The sequence below is a fragment of the Odocoileus virginianus genome, chromosome 1, assembly GCF_023699985.2.
Source record: "Odocoileus virginianus isolate 20LAN1187 ecotype Illinois chromosome 1, Ovbor_1.2, whole genome shotgun sequence".
Classification (NCBI taxonomy): Eukaryota; Metazoa; Chordata; class Mammalia; order Artiodactyla; family Cervidae; genus Odocoileus; species Odocoileus virginianus.
In genome coordinates this window covers 30,549,110-30,575,908 of record NC_069674.1, presented here as the reverse complement: position 1 = coordinate 30,575,908, position 26,799 = coordinate 30,549,110, and the positions used below count along the sequence as shown (strand labels likewise).

Genomic DNA, 26,799 nt, shown 5'->3' with positions numbered 1-26,799 from the left:
GAGTGTTTTGGGAAATAGCAAGTGGCCATCGATGCCAGCACAGTGAGGATGGAAAGGCCATTATTGTTCGGTTTAAAAATGGAGAAGTCACTAGAGATATCAACAAGAGAAATTTTAGGTGAGGCAGAGTATAATGGTTTGAGGGATGAAATCAATTAGGGATGGGGGAAGATATCACTTAACTATTTTGTGAACAAGATGGGGCAAGATGAGCAAGATCACTTTGGATGGAAGGGAAGCTGTGTGCAAAGGAAAGGGGGTGAGGATATGACCAAGTAGACTGAAGAGGGTGAGGAAATAGGAAATACTGATAGGTGAGATTGGAAAGGAAGACTGGGGACAGACTGTAAAAGCGTAAGTTTTGCTAAGGAGTTTGTATATTACCCCATAACACGTAGTCAGAAGATACTTCTAAACCAGAGAATGACAATCAAAGTGTCGTACTCTTGTGCAAAGAAAAGTTTCCACCTATCCAGCTGTATACATTCTGGAGAGGAGTCATGTGCAGTGAAGTGTCTAACATCCAGTTAAGAAATGAAATGGCCTTTAAAAATACATCTTTAAAACAAGAGTAAGAAGAGGACTGAAAATGCTTTTGGCTAGAATGTTTCAATTTGTGATTAGATTTTTTTTTTTCCCTGACAATCAGATGTCCTTGAGACACAGGGTGTTTTAAGGAAGTGTCCAAGGGGACATCACTTCAGACAAGTAGAGCTACCTCTATGGGAAACCTTGACTTTGGGGGTTCAGTTGACATTTTTCTTTCTCCTTCAACTGACAATACATTTTACTCCTTAGCAAAGACTCATGATGACTATTCCTGGTGAACATTTCAAGTACCTTGTTGAGAGCTTAGAACCTTGAGAAAGTATGTACTGTGAAAGGACTAACTGAATTTACTTCATTTCAATAAATTTTTATTTAGCACATGCTAGTAACTAGCACTTTTCCTCCAATATTCAAGTCCTATATTTTCAGCGTGTGAAGAAGTTAAACTGGATGATTTTTCTTGAGAGAAATCTACATCCTTAAGTGACATTTTCCAGTGTTTTAATACACTTGAGGTTGCTTAGTCTAAATTGTTTCTCTTTTAATTTAATATCATTGCTTCCTATCCTACTTAGTTGAAACAAAGAGCAGCCTGGTCACTTTCACAAGGGTTTTTTCTTTTTTTGTATATTGAAAGATTTGCATTAAGTCTGCTGTCAACTTATGGTCTATAGGCTAAATCCAGTTCCTTGTATTTTCAAAGTTGGAAAGAATCCTGGAATTTATAATATAGAATTGGTCAAACTTGCAACCTCTTAAAGAAGTGTGCTATTGGCCTGACAGAAAATTACACATTTCCTTCCTTCTATATAGTACTTTTTTTAAATAAAAAAAGCCACCTCAAAAAATGAGTTAAACAAGAGAAAAAGAAAGTACTATCTGAACTAGGGGTTTCCCTGGTGGCTCAGAGAGTGAAGAACCCACCTGCAATGCAGGAGACCAGGGTTTGATCCCTGGGTTGGGAAGATTCCCTGGAGGAAGGCATGGCTACCCACTCCAGTATTATTGCCTGGAGGATCCCATGGGATCTCAAAGAGACAGACACAATTGAGCGAATAAGCATGGACTATCTGTACTATGTAATTTTTCTTGGTATTAGCTTGTTGTTGTTTTTTAAAGAGAAGTATATAAGCTTTGATATTTGAATAATGGGGGTTGGGGAGACAGCATGGAAAACAAACATCAAGGTGTGTGAATTATTTTTAAATCTTTTCTGGCATCACTACTGAATGCACGATTATATGAAGGGGCTCAAGTAATGCATTTAGGAGAGTATGCTTCTCGAGGGCAAGATGTCATAATGATAGAATGGTTTCTAGGGTAATTTAAGCCAATATAGTCAAGTAAGGCATTTTGTTTTTGACAAGTGCAGTTGATTTACAATATAGTGTTAACTTTAGATGTACAGCATAGTGATTTGGTATTTTTTCAGATTCTTTTCTACTATAGGTTATTATAAGATAATGGCTATAAATTCCTTGTGTCTTATAGTATATCCTTATTGCTTATTTATATTATACATAATAGCTTGTATCTTAATCCCAATATCCCTAATTTGTCTCTCCCCTCCTCCCCTCTTCCCCTTGCTAACCACTGGTTTGTTTTCTACATCTGTGAGTCTGTTTCTGTTTTGTATATACACTAATTTGTACTTTTTTTTCTTTAGATTCCACATACAATTGATATCATATAGCATTTGTCTTCTTCTGTCTGACTTATTTCACTAAGCATTATATTGTCAGGGTCTATCCATACTGCTTCACATCCTAGATACTTACCAAGTATTGTTGGACAGACACATAGATGCTTAGAGAAATTAGAAATAAAGATGCAAACTGCAAACTGATACCTCACTGTGGTGAAGAGAAAAAGGCTTGCCAACTAAAAATTACTGCCAAACTTTATAACAGAAAGTGACAGTAGCAAATGCCAGAACTTGCATGCCACTTACTTGCCAGTCTCTAAAATATTTTGAAACTCTCATCTTTCCCCTTTTGTACTGTAACAGGTAGAATAACATGTTGTTGTTGTTCAGTCACTCAGGTGTATCTGACTCTTTGCAACTTTATGGACTGCAGCATGCCAGCCGTCCCTGTCCTTCACTATTTCCCAGAGTTTGCTCGAACTCCTGTCCATAGAGTCAATGACGCCATTCAACCATCTCATCCTCTGTCACCTCTTCTCCTCCTGCCCTCAATCCTTCCCAGCACTGGGGTCTTTTCCAAGAGTCTGCTCTTTGCATCAGGTGGCCAAAGTATTAGAGCTTCAGCATCAGTCCTTCCAATGAATATTCAGGCTTGATTTCCCTTAGGGTTGACAGTTTTGATCTCCTTACTGTCCAAGGAACTCTCAAGAGTCTTCTCCAACACCACAGTTCAAAAGCATTTTCTTTGGCGCTCAGCCTTCTTTATGGTCCAACTCTACATCCATACATGACTACTGGAAAAACCATATATTTGACTATATAGACCTTTGTCAGCAAAGTGATATCTCTGCTTTTTAATATGCTGTCTAGGTTGGTCATAGCTTTTCTGGAGACGGAAATGGCAACCCACTCCAGTACTCTTGCCTGGAAAATTACATGGACTGAGGTGCCTGGTAGGCTGCAGTCTATGGGGTCACAAAGAGTCAGACACGACTTCACTTTCACTTTCTTCCAAGGAGCACATATCTTTTAATTTAGACTAATAGTATCCCCAAAATGCCTAGTCCTAATCCCCAGAACCTGTGACTATGTTCCTTCCCTGGCAAAGGGGAGTTGTGCTAACAGACGGAATTAAGGTCACTAATAATTTACCAGGCCTTAAGAAAGGGAGATTATACAAGTGGGCCCAATGCAATTACAAGAGTTCTCAGACGTGGAAGAAGATGACAAAAGAGTGATGGAGCAATGTGATGTGAGCAACAATCAGCCATTGCTGGTTTTGGAAATGGAAGAGGGCCATGTATGAACCAAATACAGGCTGCCTCTAAAAGCTGGAAGAGGTAAAAAAACAAAAAACCTACATTCTCCCTTAGGTCTTCTGGATAGGAACACAACACTGCCAACAGCTTAATTTGAGCCCACCAAGAATTGCTTTGGACGAACACAACTGTAAGATAATAATTCTGTGTTGTTTTAAGCCACGAAGCTTTCCGTAATTTGTTGAAGTGGCAACAGGAAACCAATACACAGGTAATAAAAGCTGCGATTTGATCATAACAACATTAAATTTACCTAGTAGACTTCTTTAGCTAATTGTGTGACTCAAAGATTTTTACATAGTTTTCTACCATTATCTGTGATTACTTTAACAAGATGGTTTTATGTATGTGATTATCTCTCTTACTTTCCTGAATTATTTTGCTTGTATGAAATCTTTTGAAAAAAAGTTTCTCCCTTTTGTTAAAGCTTTCACTTTTCTTATCATAAATCAAAGGAAAAACTTAAAAAGGATTCATAATAAGACAGATTTTGGTGGTTACTAGAATGAAGATCATCATGCCTGTATTTCTAGCAAATGTCAAGTTCCACACACCCAAATGATAAAGGATTACATCTTCCATTTCAAAGTCTTTCTTGAAGACTTTGAAAGACATAGTCAAATTTGTCATGGTATTTTCCATGGCTCAATTAAAGACACTGACTTTAAGTAATCTTCATATATCACTGTTATTGCTTGTAGGGTCTCAATTCAAACTTCTCCTTGAGTGGTGCATATATTCCCTCACAGCTACATCTATTTTTAAGACTTAACTAGACAGCAAAGCATTATTATTAGTCTTGATCTATTCCCCTCAGCCATAAATTATGAATAGGAGTAACCTTTATATTTCCTTACCAATACAGTTTCTATTAGAGGACCCTGCATGAGTAGCTTTATCATGAGTGTTTCTTTTTACTAGTCTGGTTATAATAATGCCTGGCATTTATAAAGAACCTTTCAACTCAGTGCCTTGAAATGCTTTGTGGAATTTAAATTAATTCTCACATCACCCTTAAAAGATAGGCATTGCTCTTGTTATGTAAATAACTTGACACTGATGTTAAATGAATAGCCAAGGAAAATGACTTCAAGATAACAATAGGCACTTTCAATTTTACTTCCCCTCCCCAACATATTCCCTTCATAATTTCACAAACAGTATAATAACTAATTTAGCTTTGTTCTCACTCTTTGGTTATTAAGTACTATAAGAATTCTTTGAGTCAAACCAATTTTATTTCTGTCAATCCATACATACGATGGAGGGATAGGAAGGAGGAAGTTATGATAATGTCTATGTCTGGATTACTTCAGCTGCATCCTTAAACTGAAAACAATTATAGCTAAGGGTTTGGGAACTAATTTACAGCTAAGTGTTGGTATTTATATTAAAAACCAACTGCTACCCTGAAGAATGAAGATGAATTATTATTCTTCATTTGAATAAGATGTCAAAGCAAGGGCTGATGATTACAACCTCACAACCTGCCAAGATGATAAGATTCATGAAAACCTTCCTAATTTGTCATTCTATATGTATGCAAACTAGAAAGAAGTCCTTTAAAGAATGGAAAAAAAGAAGATAGGACAGTAGGAGGTTAAGAACTCTTGGTGTTACATTTTCACTTGTTCCAAAGAACTTCATGAATTCAGAGAAATATAAGATGGAAGTGGTGCAGAATAAAGGTCAAGGGAGAGAGCTTCAGTGATTTGTTCACGCCCTACTGTGTATTAAGGCAGAGCTGAAAGCATAATTTACATCTTCCGGAAGCAGGGCAGGTTTCAAACTTTTCAGTTTGTGATATTCAACAGCCAATCTGAATGCTGGACTCTGACCTCAGGACTTTTATTTCTGATTCAAAATACATGTAATAAAAACTAGCAGGAGATAAAAGTACTCAGCTTTTTGGTACTGGTGCTAGAGACAATAAAATAGGATGTTCCAAAGAAGCTTTGGGGGGTTCACTGGTGACTCAGTGGTAAAGAATCCACCTGCCAATACAGGAGACATGGGTTCAATCCCTGGGTTGGGAGGATCACCTGGAGAAGGCAACTAACCCCAGTATTCTTGCCTGGGAAATCTGATGGACAGAGGAGCCTGGCAGGCTACAGTCCTTGGGGTCACAGAAGAGTCAGACGTGACTGAGCAACTGAACAAGAGGCTTTGGAGAGTTCCCAGATACAGTAACTAAAAGAATAGGTTAGGAATGAATGTGAGGATGTTTCAACTGCTTCTTCAGTGTATTATACCTTGGAGATAGGCTGACTATCCTAGAACCTCACTCTTACAGTAGAATCCAAATCATTTGTCATTCAGTTATTGCTGTTGAGGCTTATCACTTGGTTAGGAGCCCAGGTGTTCAAGCAAAACTGACTCACTCTACTGTCTATGCAAAGGAGAAATGGAACTGAAATTTCAGGAGATGGTTCACTTGTTCATCCATCCTTTCAGCAATAACTAGACATGTATTGTGCATCAGAAACTGTAGACAGATGCTATTGCTGAAGTAATATGTCCAAGGCCTTACCTTCAATGGGAAATGGAGATATAATATTGCACAGCTCATAAACTACACATGAAGTGTTTGTTATATTATCATTTGAAGTTAGGCTAAACTTAAAGCAACACTTAATAGTAATCAATAATAAGCAAACAAAGAAGAAAAATGGAATAAAAAAAAGTAAATTAGTCTAAAAGAGAAAAAAGGAGATATAATGAACATGGAAGACAGAAAAAAACCTAAATGACATATTTAAACTTAATCATATCCATAATCATATTAAAATACATTTTAAATACTGATTGAAAGGCAGAGATGGTCAGATTGTATAAAAAATAAAGATCCAATCATATGTAGCTTTTACATGCAAAGAGACAAATAGATTAAAAGATATAAAAATATATAATATACTAACATAATTAAGAAGAAAGCTTGGATAGCTAAAATAAGGAAGATTTTAAAGCAAAGTATATTACCTGGTATTACAAGGTATAAATGAAATATAATACAAAGTTATTTCAGAGTGACAAAGTGGTCAATTAATGAAGAAGAAATAGAAATCCTAAGTATCACATAATATTTATCCTAAATATTTATGCCTATGTCTTCAAAATACAAGCATCAAAAAATAATATTATTTTATGGACCTATTAGGTCCATAATTATACTCAGGTTAATATAAATCTCTCAATAATTGCTTTTTAGAAAGTTGATCCCCAAATTAGTAAAGATATAGATATTTAAACAACAACTTGAACTACCTGACATTTATAAAATTCTACTGAACAAAAGAACATGCAATTTTGTTTTCTTTTGAAAACTCTGAACGTGGAACATTCACAGGATAGACCATATTATAAGCTATAAACTAAGACTCAATAAATTTAAAAAGGATCCAAGTCATATAAAGTATATTCTCTAAAGCCAACAGATTTCAATTAGATATCAATTAGAAACCCATAACATAGAGAACTCCAAGAAGCTCTCACATATGTGGAAACTAATACATTTCAAATAACCTATGGGTCAAAGGGATCAAAATGAAACAGAATATTTTGAAAAAGAATGAAAATGAGAAAAAAATATTTAAAAAAATTTCTGGGCTGCTATTAAACTAGTATTTAGGGAATGGGGACTTAGAGCACTAAATGTTTATATTATTGGGTTGGACAGAAAGTTCATTTGCATCTTAGGATATTAGAGAAAAATAAGAAAGAACTTTCTGGTCAACCCAACAGAAAAAAAGATTTTTCTTAACTTATTGGATCCAGCTTTAATAAAATGTATCACGAATTAAACTCAAAGTATATAGAAGAAACAATAAAGATTAGAGCCAAAATAGATTAAATTAAAAAATAGCAGAAGGAATTTTATCAACTTTAGGAAAGGGATCTACCAAAAACCTATAACTAATGTCATATTTAATGTTCAAAGATTCATTTTTCCCCCTAAGATCAAGAATTAGACTAGGATGTCCACTTTCATTATTTCTATTTGCAATAAGACAACCAAAATACATAAATAAAAACATCTAGATTGCAAAGAAGTAAAATTATCTCTATTAGGAGACAAGAAAATTGTCTATGGAAAAATTGTCTACCAAGATACCAGCAGAACTAGTTAGTGAGTTTATCAAGGTTACAGGATGCAAGATCAATATAGAAAAGTCAATTACATTTCAACATAATAATAATATCTAAATCGAAAAATTAAAACTAACAAAATAATGTCATTTAAGATAGCAACAAAAATATGAAATACTCAGTGACAGATCTGGCAAAGAAACGCAAGACCTGTACACTGAAAACTATTAAGACATTGCTATGGAGAACAAAATAAGACCTAAATAGAGGGGTATATTGTGTTTCTGGGTCAGAAAACTCAACTCTGTCAATCAATTACCAAATTGATATACAGATTCAATATGATCAGAGTAAAAATCACAGTGGATTTTTTTTTTTTGTAGAAATCCCCCAAATGATTTTAAAATTCACAGGGCAAAACAAAGGACCTATAATAGCCAAAACTATGCAGGAGTTGGGAGAGAAAAAAAGAAAGAGAGTTGGAGAACTATCACTACTTAATACAATAGACTTACGATAAAGCCAAGGTAATCATAGCAGTGTCCTACTAGCATTGAGATAGAAAACTAAATAAATGGAATGGAATACAGAGTCCAGAAGAGACCCAACAAACATGTGGACAACTGACTTTCAACAAGTACTAAGAGAAGAAAGTCTTTACAATAAATGGTACTAGAACAACTTGATACTCCTACACAAAAATGTGAACTCTGATTTATTAGTAGCTCTAGAAATAAAAACTAAAAAGATCAAAGAGCTAAATCTAAAAATATGAAACTGTAAAACTTCTAGAAGAAAGCATAGGAAAATTCTGACCTGGGGTTAAGCAAAGATTTCTTACAAATGGCAACAAAAGTACAAACCATAAAAGAAAAAAAAAAGACTTCATCAAAATTAAGACCGTCACTTTTTGAAACACACTATTAACAAAATGAAAAGATGAGCTGAATTTTGGGAGAAAAATATTTACAAATCATAATTCTGGTAAAAGATGCACAAACAACAGATTATTATGGTCTTTCCAAACTTAAGAATAAGAAAACAGGAAACCCAATGAAAAATTGGAAAAATTTCTGAACAGATTCAAGGAATGACAAAGTAAATCATTATTACTTAAGTCATTACAAATGACAAGTAAGCATGCAAAAAAGATAACATGATTAGTACTAGTTTTTACAGAAGTATACATTAAAACCATAATAGGACACTACACCTATTAGAAATAAGGATTTGGTCTAGTGTATAGGTTGAATACTTATTCTATCTGGGGTCAAGGTGGCTGTAGTTAGCTGTTCAGTCGTGTCCCAACTCTTTGTGAGTCCATGGGCTGTGGCTCACCAGGCTCCTCTGTCCATGGAATTCTCCAGGCAAGAATATTAGTGGGTAGCCATTCCCTTCTCCAGAGGATCTTCCTGACTTAGGCAACAAACCCAGCTTTCCTGCATTGCAGGCAGATTCTTTCCCGTTGAGCCACTAGGGGGAGTCTAACTCATCAGCTAAATGAGAAACTAGAGATTACTGGTCAGGGATGCAGAAAGAGATCTGGATGCCCTAATGAAGGTGACTGTTGAAGATACAGGAGGAGAAATTTCGACGCAAAAGAGGGTCTGGACTCTAATTAAATAAACATATCAAAAGATAGGAGAATGAGAAAAAATGAAATGAGAATGATATAAAAAAATAAATAGAACCCACACAGTAGAGAAGTGTGCTATTTCAAGGGGACAGAGAGTAGTCAAAAAACACAGCAGAAAAAATATTAAAGATTGGATCAGACAATAAAATTCATAATCAATTTAAAGGAGTGATTTTAGTTTAATAGTAAGGATGGATGAGTTAGCAGTGGATAAAGGGAAGACTCAGTAGTTAAAAGAAAAAAAAAGAAGTTGGTGCATTTCACCCATAAAATGTTCACTGAGGAAAACTTACGGAAAGTGATATAAAAGCTAAGGGGAAACCTGAGTAGGTTTGAGGGAGGCCTCTATTTTTCTGAGGAAACTGAAATGTCAACTATAATCACCCACATGGATCCACTGTGGAGAATGTCTATTTATAACTTGCTCTTTTAGCACTGAGAAGGAAAGAAAATGCTTTCCCCTCACTTTATCGCAAAGATGATGGTCAACTCCTCAGAGAGGGTCTGAGGGAGACTCACTAAAGAACAAGTTATGCACATTACCAGTCTCCTTTCCAAGTCTAATTCAGGATGACTAAGTCTTCTTTAACACTTTACAGACTGTGATTAACGAGCCAGATGTAAGCTGCAAAGGGAAATATTTAGAAAGACTTTGCACCATATATGCCTGATCTCTGGCCCATCACCTGTCTCTGGTGCCTTTCCTGTCACTAGAGTGGCTTCTGTGATACGACATTGAAGTCTTGTGACAAATGGCTACCGAACAGGTTCTGTTCTGAACAGGTTCCCTTCTGTTGTTCATGGGATTTCCCAGCAAGAATACTGGAGTGGGTTGCCATTTTCTTCTTCAGGGGATCTTCCCAAACCACGGATGGAACTCACATCTCCTGAACTGCAGGCAGATTCTTAATTGCTGAGCCACCAAGGAAGCCCCGTACCACTGTACTACTTGTTAGGACTACAAAATAAAAGTTTACTTTGTATGGTGATGTGAGTTAGATATATGTGAAATGCAAACAAATTTCCATTCCATTTTGCAGCAAATAATATTAACTTGCTGGCTAAAATAGCTGTCCTCTAGTACCAGCTATTTAAAAAAATTGGATATTAAATTTCGCTTTCAAATAGTAAAATGCCTATGATTATGATTTCATGAGAAGTTCCTCTAAAGTTGTTTTGATGCATATGGAGATGAATCAAATTTGTATAATGCTGGAAAGTTTAATCCTCAAATATAAACTCTGAGTGAAGGGAAGGCCTAAAATGATTTTTGAGATTTTATAATTATTTGTGAAAACTAGGATTGTTAATTAGTTCATAAAACATCTGTAGTCTATTCCTGATCTACTGCTTCGTATGTTGCAATAAGAAGTTCTATGCTGACTGCCTATAAACCAGGCATGTAGAGACAGGACTTAAACTCTATAGGTCTTAACCAGTTCTATATATGGGGTGTAGTTAAATATCCTAAGTCTGGCTAAAAATATGTTAGCTAAAGGAAGAATTTAGAGGGAATTCAGCTTGGAGAGAACTATATAAATGAGAAAAATTAAAAAGGATATACTCCAGGAAAATAAGAGGGGCAAAAAATAAAATTAAACTGACCAATGAATTAGAGCTCCTGAAACAGTAATTATCCCCCAAGAAAACAGATGTTTGAACACACTGTATTGCTTCTCTCTTAAATAGAAATCATGCATGTTCTGATAATTCTTCAGATTGTTCTCCATCGATGCATCAGAAAGCCACGTAAGAAAAAACTTGATGAAAAAAGCACATATATAAGCTAATTTGTACCTGCTACATTAAGATGTACCAAGATGTTTTAAAGATAATTGCTCATTTTAATGGGATAATCAATTGAGCAAGGATAATTTATCTTAATATTTTAAATATACCTGAAATTTCCATATAGTATTTACATTTGTAAAACATGTATAATGACTGTCACTTTGAATTGTTAGGTTATGACTATCTCCATATTAAGGAATGAATAAAAATACAAATACTGAAATATCATTTAATCAAATATGAAAAAAGGACATCGTTCTAGCTCCCTGTACCATAAAGAAAATAGATTCTGATTTATGTGCTTCTCTATCCTCAGGGAGGCAGAAGAACCAGTGCTCTCCTGTGTATACTGATGATGGGGGTACCAAGACCATGACCTCCCAGTGTTTGCACAGATAATGGGTTCTTTTTCTAACTGTCGGAAAGAATGTGTTCATAGCAACACTTCTAAAACTAAAACGTTGTAAGGGTAGAAACTTCAAAAATCCATTTTGGACTCAAGAACATCATTTGATAAGTTAAACAGTATCAAAGAAAACAATAATTCATCCTGAAAGACTCAATGGAAACTACATTGCCCACAAATAGATGCCTTATGGGATTATTTAGACTTTTATATGGTTATGTTATCTAAGCCTTGTTTTTAAAGTTTGGGGGGCAATAGACTATGATCAACTGTATATTTCTGGGTGCTTAACTGGTCCACTATTTACCTCTTGGACATACCCATAATAAGAAAAATACCCTGGTTCTGCCTCTAGCTAGTCCCTCAGCACCCAGTAGGGGGCTGGCCACCAATTCGGATGAAAAATCTCCTTATGCCACCTAGTTTCCATAAATAGGTATTCTCATCTGTCATCTACTAACAAAATCTACATGCCAAGTATTTGCCAGAGAACATAGCCTTCAACTGCCTAATGCCTATTTAAACTTCAGGTATCATTTCACAAAACTATGTGGCACAATAGTTTGTGTTTTTTGTTTGTTTTTTACATGAGTAACTAGTTCTCAACACTGGCTGCACATTAGTATCAGTGATACTCTCTGTGCCAATGTTTGTCAATCATATATGCACATAACTAGCTCCTGAGAAGTACTTAAATGCTCCTTTCTGGATTCATCCTAAACCAACTAAAACTGGGAGCCCAGAACTTGAAGTTTTTCAAACACTCCCTGAACCACTCCCTGTCTGAACATAAAGTTGAGATGCACCATCATAAATGAAAGTAATAAAAGCATCCAGAGAGTACCCTAATGTTTCAAATCACTGTATAAAATGATAGAAAATGACTATGCATGAAACGGCTTTAGCTTAAATAATATTCAGTCCTGCTTTAAGTCATGAAATTAAATTGGCCCATACAGACACCATGATTTGTAAAATAGTCACATTTCCTTATCCTATCAAACACATCATTTAATGAGTTTTTTAGGAAACGACTTTAGAGTCAGAAAGCTCAAGTTCAAATCCAGATTCTTGCAATTGCTGAGTGGTCTTAACCTCTAATTATCATTCTTTAACTAAACATGGACCGTTACTCTCTTCTTCAAAGAGGATTAAATGGGATACGCGAATAGTAAGTAGTCACAGCAACCAGTAAAGCAATATAATGATCGAGAAGGAGAACTAGAAATGACAAGAGTATTTGTATTTCACCTAGCTTAATTTACAGACAAGGGGTCAGAGATCCAGAGAGTAAATGCCTGCCAGATCATGCCTAATAAAAAGTCAACCTTACTTAGCATGGCAAAACTGATCTAATAAACCCTTCAGTGAGTTGTTTGGGTGAGAACTATTATCTGATAGATCTGTTGAAGGAAATCTCCATAATGACTGAACTTACAGAAATTTTCAGTGATTTTTACCATTTAGAATATAAATTAAGACATTTTACCTTTCTATTGCACTGGCTACTTTTAAATAAGGGCCTCCCAGGTGGCGTGAATAGGAAGGAGCCTACCTGCTAATGCAAAAGACTTAATAGATGGAGGTTTGATCTCTGAGTCAGGAAGATCCCCTGTAAGAGCGCACAGAAACCCACTCCAGTATTCTTGCCTGGAGAATCCCACGGGTAGAAGAGCTTGGTGGGCTACCGTCCATAGGGTCACAAAGAGTCAGACATGATTGAAGCGACTTGGCACAAAGTTAAATAAAGTAATCAGACATACACCTTTATTGAGATACAGTCTAAGGACAAAAAGAACTGCAAAGAAATACTGACCACTGCTTTGTAAGTTTTTTGTTGATTGTGGTACTGGTACAGTGTTTCTGGAACAAATTTGTATGTATTATAAAACAGAAAATATTAAATTTATATTGATGCTGCAGAGAACCTGTCAAGTCATGATTTAAAATATTTATCCCTTAACCTGTTCATTTCTCATTTCTTCCATTGTGGTTTGATATTTTTCTTAGTAGTATGGTTGTGTTTCTTTCTTCTTAGTTTCTGTGTATCTATTGTGGGTTTTAAGTTTGTGAACAACATGAGGTTCACATATTTGCTCGTTTCAAACTAGTAATCATTTAAGTTTAAACACACTCTAAAAGGGTCACATTTTTTTACTTCCCACCTCCACATGGTGCTTTGATGTCGTATTTTAATTTTCACACTTATCCCTTTACAATTTATTATAGCTATAGTTGCCTTTATAATTTTTGCCTTTTACTCTCCATACTGGCTTAATGGAAGTGGTTGAACCTCAGTCCTTAGAATATATTTGCCTTTCCTAGTGGGATTTTCCTTCTATCGACAGCAGGAAGTGAAGAGGAACTAAAGAGCCTCTTGATGAAAGTGAAAGAGGAGAATGAAAAAGTTGACTTAAAACTCAACATTCAAAAGACTAAGATCATAGCATCCGGTCCCATCACTTGATGGCAAAGGATGGGAAAACAATGGAAACAGTGACAGACTTTACTTTCTTGGGCTTTAAAATCACTGCAGATGGTGACTGCAGCCATGAAATTAAAAGATGCTTGCTCCTTGGAAGAAAGGCTATGACCAACCTAGACAGCATATTACAAAGCAGAGCCGTTACTTTGCCAACAAAGATCCATCTAGTCAAAGTTATGGTTTTTCCAGGAGTTGTGTATGGATGTGAGAGTTGGACCATAAAGAAAGCTGAGTGACGAAGAATTGATGCTTTTGAACTGTGGTGTTGGAGAAGACTCTTGAGAGTCCCTTGGACTGCAAGGATATCAAACCAGTCTATCCTAAAGGAAATCAGTCCTGAATATCCCTTGGAAAAACTGATGCTAAAGCTGAAACTCCAATCCTCTGGCCATGTGATGTGAAGAACTGACTTATTTGAAAAGACCCTGCAATTCCACTTCTGGGCATACACACCGAGGAAACCAGATCTGAAAGAGACACATGCACCCCAATATTCATCGCAGCACTGTTTATAATAGCCAGGACATGGAAGCAACCTAGATGCTCATCAGCAGACGAATGGATAACGAAGCTGTGGTACATATACACCATGAAATATTACTCAGCCCTTGAAAAGAATTTATTTGAATCAGTTCTAATGAGATGGATGAAACTGAAGCCCCTTATACAGAGTGAAGCCAGAAAGATAAAGACCATTACAGTATTCTAACACATATATATGGAATTTAGAAAGATGGTAATGATAACCCTATATGCAAAACAGAAAAAGAGACATAGATGTACAGAACAGACTTTTGGACTCTGTGGGAGAAGGTAAGGGTGGGAGGTTTCGAGAGAACAACATTGAAACATGTATATTATCTAGGGTGAAACAGATCACCAGCCCAGGTTGGATGCATGAGACAAGTGCTCGGGCCTGGTGCACTGGGAAGACCCAGAAGGACTGAGTGGAGACTGAGGTGGGAGGGGGGATCGGGACGGGGAATACATGTAAATCCATGACTGATTCATGTCAATATATGATAAAAACCACTACTATACTGTAAAGTAATTAGCCTCCAACTAACAAAAATAAATGGAAAAAAAATTGCTTTAAGACATACAGATGGCTAACAAACACATGAAAAGATGCTCAACATCACTCATTATCAGAGAAATGCAAATCAAAACCACAATGAGGTACCATTACACGCCAGTCAGGATGGCTGCTATCCAAAAGTCTACAAGCAATAAATTCTGGAGAGGGTGTGGAGAAAAGGGAACCCTCTTACACTGTTGGTGGGAATGCAAGTTAGTACAGCCACTATGGAAAACAATGTGGAGATTTCTTAAAAAGCTGGAGATAGAACTGCCATATGACCCAGCAATCCCACTTCTGGGCATACACACCAAGGAAACCAGATCTGAAAGAGACACGTGCACCCCAATGTTCATCGCAGCACTGTTTATAATAGCCAGGACATGGAAGCAACCTAGATGCCCATCAGCAGACAAATGGATGAGGAAGCTGTGGTACATATACACCATGGAATATTACTCAGCCATTAAAAAGAATTCATTTGAATCAGTTCTAATGAGATGGATGAAACTGGAGCCCATTATACAGAGCGAAGTAAGCCAGAAAGACAAAGACCATTACAGTATACTAACACATATATATGGACTTTAGAAAGATGGTAACAAGAACCCTATATGCAAAACAGAAAAAGAGACTCAGATGTATAGAACAGACTTGTGGACTCCGGGAGAAGGCGAGGGTGGGATGTTTCAAGAGAACAGCATTGAAACATGTATATTATCTAGGGTGAAACAGATCACCAGCCCAGGTTGTGTGCATGAGACAAGTGCTCGGACCTGGTGGACTGGGAAGACCCAGAGGGATGGGGTGGGATGGGGGGGGGTCTGGGATGGGGAATACATGTAAATCCATGGCTAATTCATTTCAATATATAACAAAAACTACTGTAATGATGTAAAGTAATTAGCCTCCAACTAATAAAAATAAATGGAAAAAAAAAAAAAAAGAAAAGACCCTGATCCTGGGAAAGACTGAAGGTGGGAGGAGAAGAGGATGACAGAGGATGAGATGCTTAGATGGCATCACGGACTTTTGGACATGAGTTTGAGCAAGCTCTGGGAGTTGCGTGATAGACAGGGAAGCCTGGAGTGCTGCAGACCCTGGGGTCACAGTCAGACACAACTGAGCAACTGAGCTGATAGATTCCTATCTTAAAGACCCTTTAATGATTGTTAGAATAGGCTTAGTACTAACAAACTCTCAGTTTTTGCTTGCCTGAGACGTTCTTTATCTTTTCTACTCTAAATGATAATCTTGCTAGGAAGATATCCTAGATATCTTTTTCCCTTTCAGCACTTTGAATATTATCAGGTCACTCCCTTTTGGCTTGCAAAGTTTCTGTAGAGAAGATAGCCTTGTGGTGATTCCCTTGTATTTGACGGTTTTTGTCTTTCTGCATTTATAGTTCTTTATCTTTTGTCATTTTAATTATGATATGTCTTGGTGTGGGTGTGTTTGAGGTCACCAACTTTGAAATCTGCTCTGCTTTCAATATGTGGATATTTATTTCCTTCCTCAAGTTTGGAAAGTTTACAGCTACATTTTCCTCAAATACATTTTCAAACTCCTTTTCTCCTTTCCTTTCTGGGACCTCTATACTGCAAGTATTGACAGGCTTAATGTTATCCCAGAGATCTCAAATGGTTTTCATTTAAAAAAAAATTTTTTTTTTGCTGTTCTGATTGGGTGATATCCGTTATTCTATCTTCCAGATGACTTATGTGTTTCTCTGTATCAGTGAATGTGCTTTTCATACTTTTATGTGTGGTTTTTTTTAACTTCAGCTGTTGTATTCATTTCTGATTGTATCTTTTTTCCTATTTTCTAGTTCCCTGTTAATACTTTCATTGAATGTATCTACCCTTTTCCCTAATTTAGTTAACACTTTTATTACCAGTGCTTTGAATTCTTTATCTGGCAAGGTGTTTATTTCATTATTTGTCCAGAGGTTTTCTTTTGCTGTTTCAAGGACAGCAATCTCTCTACCTCCCTTTGGCTAATTTTCTCTGCCTCTACGAATTTAGGTGAAAGTCCCCTGCTGCGGTCCTGAAGGAGTATTCTCACGTGGGAGAGTCCCTATGCAGATGTGCCCAACGCCGCTGGCAGGAGAGCTGGATTTGATGTGAACACAGCCGCGTCTCTGCTCAGGGTGTGCGGGCAGCTCTGGCCCTGGTAGGGGGTGGGACTGGAGATGGCAGCGTAGAGGCAGGTGTGGGGCCGGTCCTCCCCTCCGCTCAGCGACCCTCGACAGCCTACGGGGAGAGAGGTCTGATCCCAAGCTGCTGCAGCAGAATCCCTGAGGGTGAGCCTGAGCTGGCTCTCTTCATTTAAGGATGGCTTTTCCCCTTTCTCTGTACTGGAAACCCATGCCCCAGAGTGGGCAGTGCTGAAGCAAATGGGACACAGAGGGGGGCTCTATGCTCCTGTCTGCTTCAGACAGACGCCCAAGCTTTCTCTGCTGTGCTGAGTGTGCACCCACAATTATTTCCCTCACTGCTCAGACACAGCCTCGGGTGCAAATCCCTTTGTTGCTCACAGCTGATCACTGCTCCCAGCCTCCGCCACCCTTGCCCTGTGGTGGAACAACACCGCGGGGCCGGGGAACCCATGTGGACTTTCAGCGTGTATGGGGTGGTGAGTGATGCTGGACGGGCTGCCACAGAGATCTAGGCTGCTTATGTAGGTGCTCAACAACGGCCACCACCACCTCACCCAGGCCCTGCCCAGAACCTGGTGGCCTCTGCACCCCACACTTGAATCTGCTCCCCAGTTGTGGCTGCCTCAGGTCCAGCGTCTTGGGAAACCTGGCCGCCTCCAGGACAGACCTCCTTCCCTCTGACTTGGGGGAGAAGCCAGTGCACTCCTGCTGCTCACAAGCTGAGTTTAGGGTTCCCAGAGTCTACATCTTTGTCTCAGCAGGATCCCAGGACTAGGGTGTGTAATCTGTGGCTCTCACTGCTCATTCCCTAGGGCAGGGTTCCAACTGTATTCTCGATTTTTCTCTAAGTTCCTGTCCAGGGTCACAAGGCTCAACAGGATGGCTTTTCTTCTCTTCCTACTGGATATTTGTATCTTTTCTACAGTCTTGGCTGTGCAGGAGTCCTGCCAGTTTCCAGTTAGTTTTCAGTGAGAACTGTTAGACATGGAGGTATATTTTTGATGTGTTCAAACATGTGAGCTCCACATCCTCTTAGCCTCCATCTTGACTGATCTCCTGTGATGTACAGTTCTATATGTTTAGGCAAATGCATACATCTATATACCCAATACCCACTGTCACACATAAATACCCCATCACCTTGAAAGACCCCTGAACAACATTTATAGGCAACCACTTCCCCCGTGGGTCAATCCCTGGGTCAATTCATCTATTTCCTGTTTCTACAGTACTGCCTCTTTTAGAACAAAGCATACAATATGTTGTAAGTTTAAGTTTGTTGATCTGCATCCTTGTCAGCATTTGTTATTGTCAGTTTCTTATATTACAGCCATTTAATGGTATCACCGTGTGGTATCAATCTATTTTAAGGGCTGTCTACTCATCTTTCAAATACTAAATTTTAATTTAAAAACATCACTCAGCCAAGATCCCCAGATACAGAATTATATAATTTTAGACTACAGACTTCAGATGATGTAAGGCCTTTTTCTTCAAATTTAAATCTTTATGCTGTTTCTAAGTGTGGTTGTAGTGGTTCAGTTGCTAAGCTGTGTCCAACTCTTGCGACGCCACATGTAAAAGTAGATAAATATATAGAAAACATTACCAACAGCTCTACCATCCAGAGATGACCAACGTTTTCTTCTAATTGTGTGTGAGTGCACATGTGGTCATATATATGTGGGCACATGTGGTCATGTCTAAAGACCCCAAGTTTTTTTTAATTAATTAATTAATTAATTAATATACTTTTGGCTGCACTGGGTCTTTGTTGCTGCATGCAGGCTTCTTACTGCAGCTGCTTCTCTTGTTGTAGAACATGGGCTCTAGAGCATGCAGGCTTCAATAGTTGTGGCTCATGGACTTAGTTGTCCACGGCATGTGGAATCCTCCTGGATCAGGGATAAAACCCACTGGACCACCAGGGAAGTCCCAATTAATGCTATATTTAATATTCAAAGACTGAATGTTTCTTCCCTAAGATCAAGAATAAGACTAGAATGTCCACTTTCACTATATCTATTCCCTGTAGTGGAGAATCTTATAGATGCAATTGTTGTTGTTAGCTGCTCAGTCGTATCTGACTCTTTGCGACCCCAGGTTCTGGAGCCTGCCAGACTCCTCTGTACATGGGATTCTCCAGGCAAGAACACTAGAGTGGACTACCATTCCCTTCTTCAGAGGATCTTCCCAACCCAGGGATCAAACCCAGGTCTCTTGCATCACAGGCAGATTCTTTACCATCTGAGTCATCAGGGAAGCCCAATAGATGCAATAAAATAGTCAAAATAAATACAAGCATCTAGACTGGCAGGTTGATTCTTAACCATTGGACCACCAGGGAAGTCCTGACCCCAAATTAAAAATCTGATTATGTTTGAGGTAAGAAAGCCAAGCGTGAAGGAAGAATAACAGTAAACAAGGTGGGTGTGATAGGAGGTAAATTTCGAGAGACCTGTTCAGGTGGAGTGGAGTTCTTCAATGTTGGTTGTGTCCAATGATGAGGCCTTGTTAAAAGAGACTATGGCATCCTACCCACCAAATTTCTGATCCAGCAGACAGAGATTTGGGCCTGAGAATCTGAATTTGCAACCATCTTCCAGGTGTTGCTGATGCAGCTGGTATAGGGTCCCACTTTGAGAAACCTTCCTGGGCATACCACACTACAATGAAGAGTCTGATTTTTTTATTCCAAATAGATGAGAAGACAATGTAAGGTTTGAAAGACAGAATGATGTGCTTCTGTGTTGAATTTTACATAGATAATAGTGGCTGAGGTGTGAAAGCTGAATCAGAGGGGACGGGATGACAAATGAGGAAGCAGTAAGTGGACTACTACTAGTGAGAAACTGTCTTGAATCAGGGTAGAGAAAATGTTAAAGTGTGAACCAATTCAGTATAAATTTAGGAAAAAGCTGACAGAACTTGCAAATAGACTGGATATTAGTCAAAGAAGAAGAAAAAAAGGGCAAGCTGAGGTCACTGCCTTGAAAACAACCTCTATGGAAGACTAGATGGGGTTGCTAATGAAAAGTTCTTATTTCAAAAATATTTAGTGTGTGATATCTGTTAATACACTAGAAATACCAAGTATGCAAGTTAGATATACAAATCTAAAGCTCCAAGGAAGACAGTTTAAAAATGGGAAGTCATGAGCCCATGAACACATTTATAATCATGGAACCTACTGAGGTCACTAGCATAGATCAAAGGCTTGCAAGCAGGTCGTGCTCCCAGGGGATGTTTGGCAATGTCTGGAGACATTTCTTATTAACTTTACTTAAGAGGTGATGAGACTACTGGATATATTGACTGGAGGTCAGGAATGCTACTGAAATATCATAAAATGCACAGGAGTGCTCCTAAGAGCAAAGAATTATCCTCCTCAGAACATCAACAGTGCTGAGGTTGAGAAACTCTTATACAGATAGAAAAATTGTCTTTCGTGTATGATGGGAACACAGGAGTACAAGGCCTTTCTCAGATATACAAACGACTGGAAAATATACCACTCATGCACATTATTTAAAAGTTGCATCAGTTCAGTTCAGTCGCTCACTCAATCACGTCTGACTCTTTGTGACCCCATGGACTGCAGCACACCAGGCCTCCCTGTCCCACCAACTCCTGGAGCCTACTTAAACTCATGTCCATCGAGTCGGTGATGCCATCCAACCATCTCATCCTCTGTCATCCCCTTCTCCTCCCACCCTCAATCTTTCCCAGCATCAGGGTCTTTTTAAATGAGTCAGTTCTTCCCATCAGGTGGCCAAAGGACTGGAGTTTCAGCTTCAGCATCTGTCTTTCCAATGAAAATTCAGGACTGATTTCTTTAGGACTGACTGGTTGGATCTCCTTGCAGTCCAAGGGATTATCAAGAGACTTCCTGAACACCACAATTCAAAAGCATCAATTCTTCAGCACTCAGCTTTCTTTATAGTCCAACTCTCACATCTATACATGACTATGGGAAAAACCATAGCTTTGGCTAGACAGACTTTTGTTGGCAAAGTAATGTCTCTGCTTTTTAATGTGCTGTCTAGGTTGGTCATAGGTTTTCTTCCAAGCAGCAAGTGTCTTTAAATTTCACGGCTGCAGTCACCATCTGCCGTGATTTTGGAGACCAACAAAAAAAGTCTCTCACTGTTTCCATCGTTTCCCCATCTATTTGCCATGAAGTAATGGGACCAGAAGCCATGATCTTAGTTTTCTGAATGCTGAGTTTTAAGCCAGCTTTTTCACTCTCCTCTTTCACTTTCATCAAGAGGCCCTTTAGTTCCTCTTCACTTTTGCCATAAGGGTGGTGTCACCTGCGTATCTGAGGTTATTGATATTTCTCCCAGCAATCTTGATTCCAGCTTGTCCTTCATCCAGATCAGCCTTTTACATAACGTACTCTGCATATAAGTTAAATAAGCAGGGTGACAATATACAGCCTTGATGTACTCCTTTCCTGATTGGGAACCAATCAGGTTGGTTCACATCTAGTTGTTACACATCTGTTGTTACACATCTAGTTCTAACTGTTGCTTCTTGATCTGCATACAGATTTCTCAGGAGGCAGGTGAGGTGGTCTGGTATTCCCATCTCTTTAAAAATTTTCCACGTTTTGTTGTGATCCACACAGTCAAAGGCTTTGGCGTAGTCAATAAAGCAGAAGTAGATGTTTTTATCGAACTCTCTTGCTTTTTCAATGATCCAACAGATATTGGCAATTTAATCTCTGGTTCCTTTGCCTTTTCTAAATCCACCTTTTACATCTGGAAGTTCACAGTGCACGTACTGTTGAAAGTTGGCTTAGAGAATTTTGAGCATTACTTTGCTAGCTTGTGAGATGAGTGCAATTGTGTGGTAGTTTGAACATTCTTTGGCAATGCCTTTCTTTGGGATATGTATATATATACATATATTGCATATACATATGCAATATGTAGAGCTGAAGAATAAATTAAATATACCTCAAGTTACATTATAGCATTAGACTTAAATGGCTGCTGCTATTCAACAGTGAAAAACACAATAAGGAAATAAGGTAAAATGAATATAACCATAATTTAAATGAAGAATTTGGACTCACAAATCCATCAGACTATATGGAATCTCCAGGGCTCTATTATGCCACCTGTACACGTTTTTTGCATGAGTAAATGCACAAATATACAAGCACACAAATGAATGAATATTATGGTTTAGCTCTCTTAGGTAATTAAGAAATAGACACAACAGGGAAACAGAAGAGGAAATATAGAATGTAAGTGCAGACTCACAATTTCTGGACTGTGGGTAGAGATTCACAAAATCTCTAGAAATGAAAAGAAACTTTAAAGATGTAAAGTAGACAGAAAAGGAGGAAGATTTGAAATCAATAGAAATCCTAACTTTAGGGGGGAAAAATCCAGTATACACGCTAATCCTACTGTCCTTCAACACGGAGCATCACAGCAGCAAGCCACCATCACGAGAAATTCCTGAGAGATTTCTTGAGGCTTTATCCTCCGGAAAATACCTGTGAAAGCAGTGCTCAGGTCTGAGTAAATAGAGCCACATTACAGAACATAACTTTATAGATGACTCATTGGAACACATCTACTTCAGAAACAAGACTGCAGAAAATCCTTCACACAGAGAGGTGTTGAGAGCACATGTTAATGGTGGTGCTTTTACAGTCAGAAGATGCTGAGTATAGGTGAAAGACACAGGAACTGGAGGGGGCCGGGAAGAACCCCTGGAGGCAGAAATGACAATCTACTCCAGTATCTTTGCCTGGAAAAACCCATGGACAGAGAAGTCTGGCAGGCTACAACCCATGGAGTCGTAAAAAGTCAGACACGACTGAAGTGACCTCAGCACTCACATTCTAGGTACAAGGAGGTGACCATAGGGGGGCAAAAATAATTCTGTGTTAAAAGGTGTGTGACAAAAATCTTTGCACAGAGAAAAATAGGTGTAAGAAAGAAATGTACTTGAGATATTCTGTAATTAGTCTAATCACAATATAAGGAACAGATGACTTCCAATATGAAGAGCATGCTTTTAGTCCATGGACAGAAACGTTTAAATTAGGGTTACCTTTCACCAAGAAGGACGAGTCAGTCTGTACCACTCCGCTGCTGGCCAGTGAAGTACGTGTGACGCAAATGACTCAGTCAGTGCCTATGACCTTATGTGTTCCCCTTACACACCCAAGACCTATCACAATACAGACTAATTACAGCAGTCATGTTTAGTAAATCAGAGATGTAAGCTGGGCTCATAGGAAATTACAAATAAATTCTTAATGTAGTTCACACACTGCATGCTGGTCCATTTCAACTCTAAATCAGAAGTTAACATTGTGCTGCCTGGGACACGTGGCGCTGACCATAACTCACCCTTCCCAGTTCTTTATCTTCAAGAGCCAGGACGCCAGTGCTTTCTGTGAAGAGTTTGACTTTGACCACAGGCCGTGGATGAGTAGTGGTGAAGTCTCCTTGGGTTCCCCACCTGCAATGAAGTAACAAAGATTCTCTTTAAAATGCACCGTTAATTTTTGTCTTCCATATAGATGTGTCTCCTTAGAAGGCACATCAAGCAATACAGAATCTTTCGTGGCTCAGTGAGATTTTTATCTTCCCTTTTGTTTCTGACAGATGGCGGTCAAGAAAGAAAATAATAATAAGCTTACAGCTTGTAATAATTATTCAGCTGGTCAAAAAATTAGCACCTTAGACTATAAAACATTAAGAATCTAGGTGAAGGTAAGCATTAAGGAATACATATGTAACTCAGTCACTGTTGTACACCTGAAACTAATACAACATTATAAATCAACTATACTTCCATAAAAAAGCAAAGCATTGTAGATATACCTATTGGTATCTATTTTATTAATTTAAATATAAATTATAATACCATTTTTATGGATGGCTGGGGAACATTTCTAGGGGTTTGAGTATAAGAGGCAGTGTCTCAGAAACCATTTTTTCATGCTGAAAATTTCACCCTATCTCTTCTTGTAAAGTCTTTACTAGACATTTTATTTATATTTTTAAAAGTGGAGGTAATTATCTTGTCATTTACTTTATATGATTTTTTTAAAGCTCACATCAAAAGGAAAGAAATAAGCATCATAAAATATAGGTGTGTTTTCCCATTGATTTCCTAGTACACTCTCCAAAGAAAGAGTAAATCTGTCTATATCTGACTTTTCAAATGATCATAACAAAATAACATGTTTCCTTGGTTTATCTTTCAATTAATAGCATCTCATCATTACCACATACCAACTCATTCTAGTCTGTTTACAAACTTAACTGGCACACACTTGTATTAAAAAAAATCTTATAAATGTTTCTTGTATTTCTGAGAGATGAGACATGAGACTTAGCACAGCATGAAGAAAATGCCATTGGAAAAAACAAGAGGAAGAAAGACATAAGAGACAAAAGAAAGAGAAATTCAATGAAATAAAGATTCCTATTAAAAATAAATCACCAAACAAAAACACCAATTTCTTATTAAAAAAAAAAGCAAGTAGTGGCACTGTCTAAAGTTTATTTTATAAAACTTATTCATAAAACTGAAATATAGAAATAAAAAAAACAGAAACATATACCAAAACTGAATACTCAGGACGTCTTCTCCTATCATAGCAATTTTAACTTTTAACACAGTGATATGTGTTCAGTAAAAGCAGAGGCTGTTTCAATGACTAAAGAAACTAGCATCAAGATGCTAGTTTGTTCTTTTGAAATTAACATAATACTTAAGAGGGAAGGAGGAGACCCCTTTAGGATGGAAAACAACTTAATTTCTATCTTAGATTTCTAGAAAGGGATTAGCAAAGAATCTTTTTGCTGTTTCATAGAATTGAGAAGGTCTGAGACAAAGTAGAGTTAAAACAGGAATAAAAATGAAAACAGATTCAGAATCAAAATAAGGAAGGAAAAAATGATTTTCAGTTTAGAGTGAGGTATCTTCAGCCTTAATACAGTCAGGCAATCTGAATGGTAACTCCAGAGTCAATTCCCATGACATACCCCTTTCTTTACTGAGTATCATGTGGTCAAATTTGGAAAACAAAGTTCACCTTTTCAAGTTCTATGTTTTTGCAACATATTAGAGAATAAAATTTGTATAACAGTAATCTTTTGAAATAATTAAAATTAGCTTCATATTATAAAATATTTATCTGTGTGTCTAACTTTATCATGAGTACTTGAAAACTATCCTGCATTGTGGGTACAGTGTGATATATACAGATATAAGGTCAAGGTTGCTACTGTGCTATTTAAATCTATTTTATCCTTGATGAGCTTTGGTATCCCTAATATAGCAGCATATAGGTATTCAGATCTCCTACCAAGACTGGAATTTTGACACTTCCTTTTATATTTTTGTCAACTTCTGGTGTCCTATTTGGTGATGTTAAGTGTTCAGTGAGTCATCACTGACTCAATGGACATAAGTTTGAGCAAGCTCTGGGAGTTGGTGATGGACAGGAAAGCCTGGCATGCTGTAGTCCATGGGGTTGCAAAGAGTTGGACATGACTGAGCGACTGAACTGAAAGTGTTCAATAGTAATCATATCCTTTAAATATGGATAGTTTATTATTTTTCACAATCCCACAGTCATGTTACTTCTCAATCACTGCTGCTGCTAAGTTGCTTCAGTCGTGTCTGACTCTGTGCGACCCCACAGACGGCAGCCCACCAGGCTCTGCCGTCCCTGGGATTCTCCAGACAAGAACACTGGAGTGGGTTGCCATTTTCTTCTCCAATGCATGAAAGTGAAAAGTGAAAGTGAAGTCTCTCAGTCGTGTCCAACTCTTCACAACCCCATGGACTGCAGCCCACCAGGCTCCTCCGTCCATGGGATTTTCCAGGCAAGAGTACTGGAGTGGGTTTCTCAATCACTAGACTTATGTAAAAATAGAGAACTAACACTATGCTAGGAATAGTGATAAGGTAAAAACCAACTTAGAGAAGTCAAATAAGGAATCTAATCAATATATTGCAAGTAGAGACAGTAATTAGAAAACAAAGAGCTAAAATTTAATGGGAAATCACTGATAATATATAACTGGGAAGGGAATCCAGGATATCCAGTCTCAAAATCAGTAATGCCAATAAAGACAGGAAATAGATGAATATCATAGTCTTGGAGGCAATCCATGAGGGTACGTCTCCCTACAGACAAGGTGTAGGAACTCTGAGTCCAGGGTATGGAATGCTAACAGTCAATTCCTGTGAAATGAGGAAAGCTTAAATAACACACTTTCAGGAAGGGAGAAGCCAAGGCACAAAGGTATCAGCAGATCCTAACTGTAACAGCCAGACGTCTAAATTTTTAGAGGCATTCAACAACAATAAAAATGTGCAATTTTAAAAGGGTGAATAGATAAAAATACTGTGATGATAGTTCTCATAAATTCCAACATTCCAGGGTATAAGCAAACTGGCACCACCTTGATAATTTCTCCACTGAAAAATAAAAGCTAAAAAGCTATGTACAGTTTAAAAATGCTTATGAATTCTATAATGAGTTAATTAAAAAATACAAAGTCTCCCTCCCTTTCCACCCAAAAAGGCAGCACGGAAGAAAGGAAAAAGATAATAGGCCTATTTTCAATATTCACCATGATACTTCCTTGCTTTCTACTTA

At 37.8% G+C, this 26,799-nt stretch overlaps 1 protein-coding gene across 10 annotated transcripts in view; it reads right to left on the bottom strand.

Annotated features, from left to right (window-relative positions):
* CADPS2 (calcium dependent secretion activator 2) overlaps positions 1–26,799 on the bottom strand; it is a 545,582-nt gene that overhangs the window by 240,992 nt on the left and 277,791 nt on the right. For all 10 annotated transcript variants that reach the window (XM_070466441.1, XM_070466414.1, XM_070466410.1 and 7 more), the window contains exon 7: positions 23,528–23,639. In XM_070466441.1, coding sequence (XP_070322542.1) covers positions 23,528–23,639 — 112 coding nt within the window. The remainder of the gene's footprint in view (positions 1–23,527; positions 23,640–26,799) is intronic.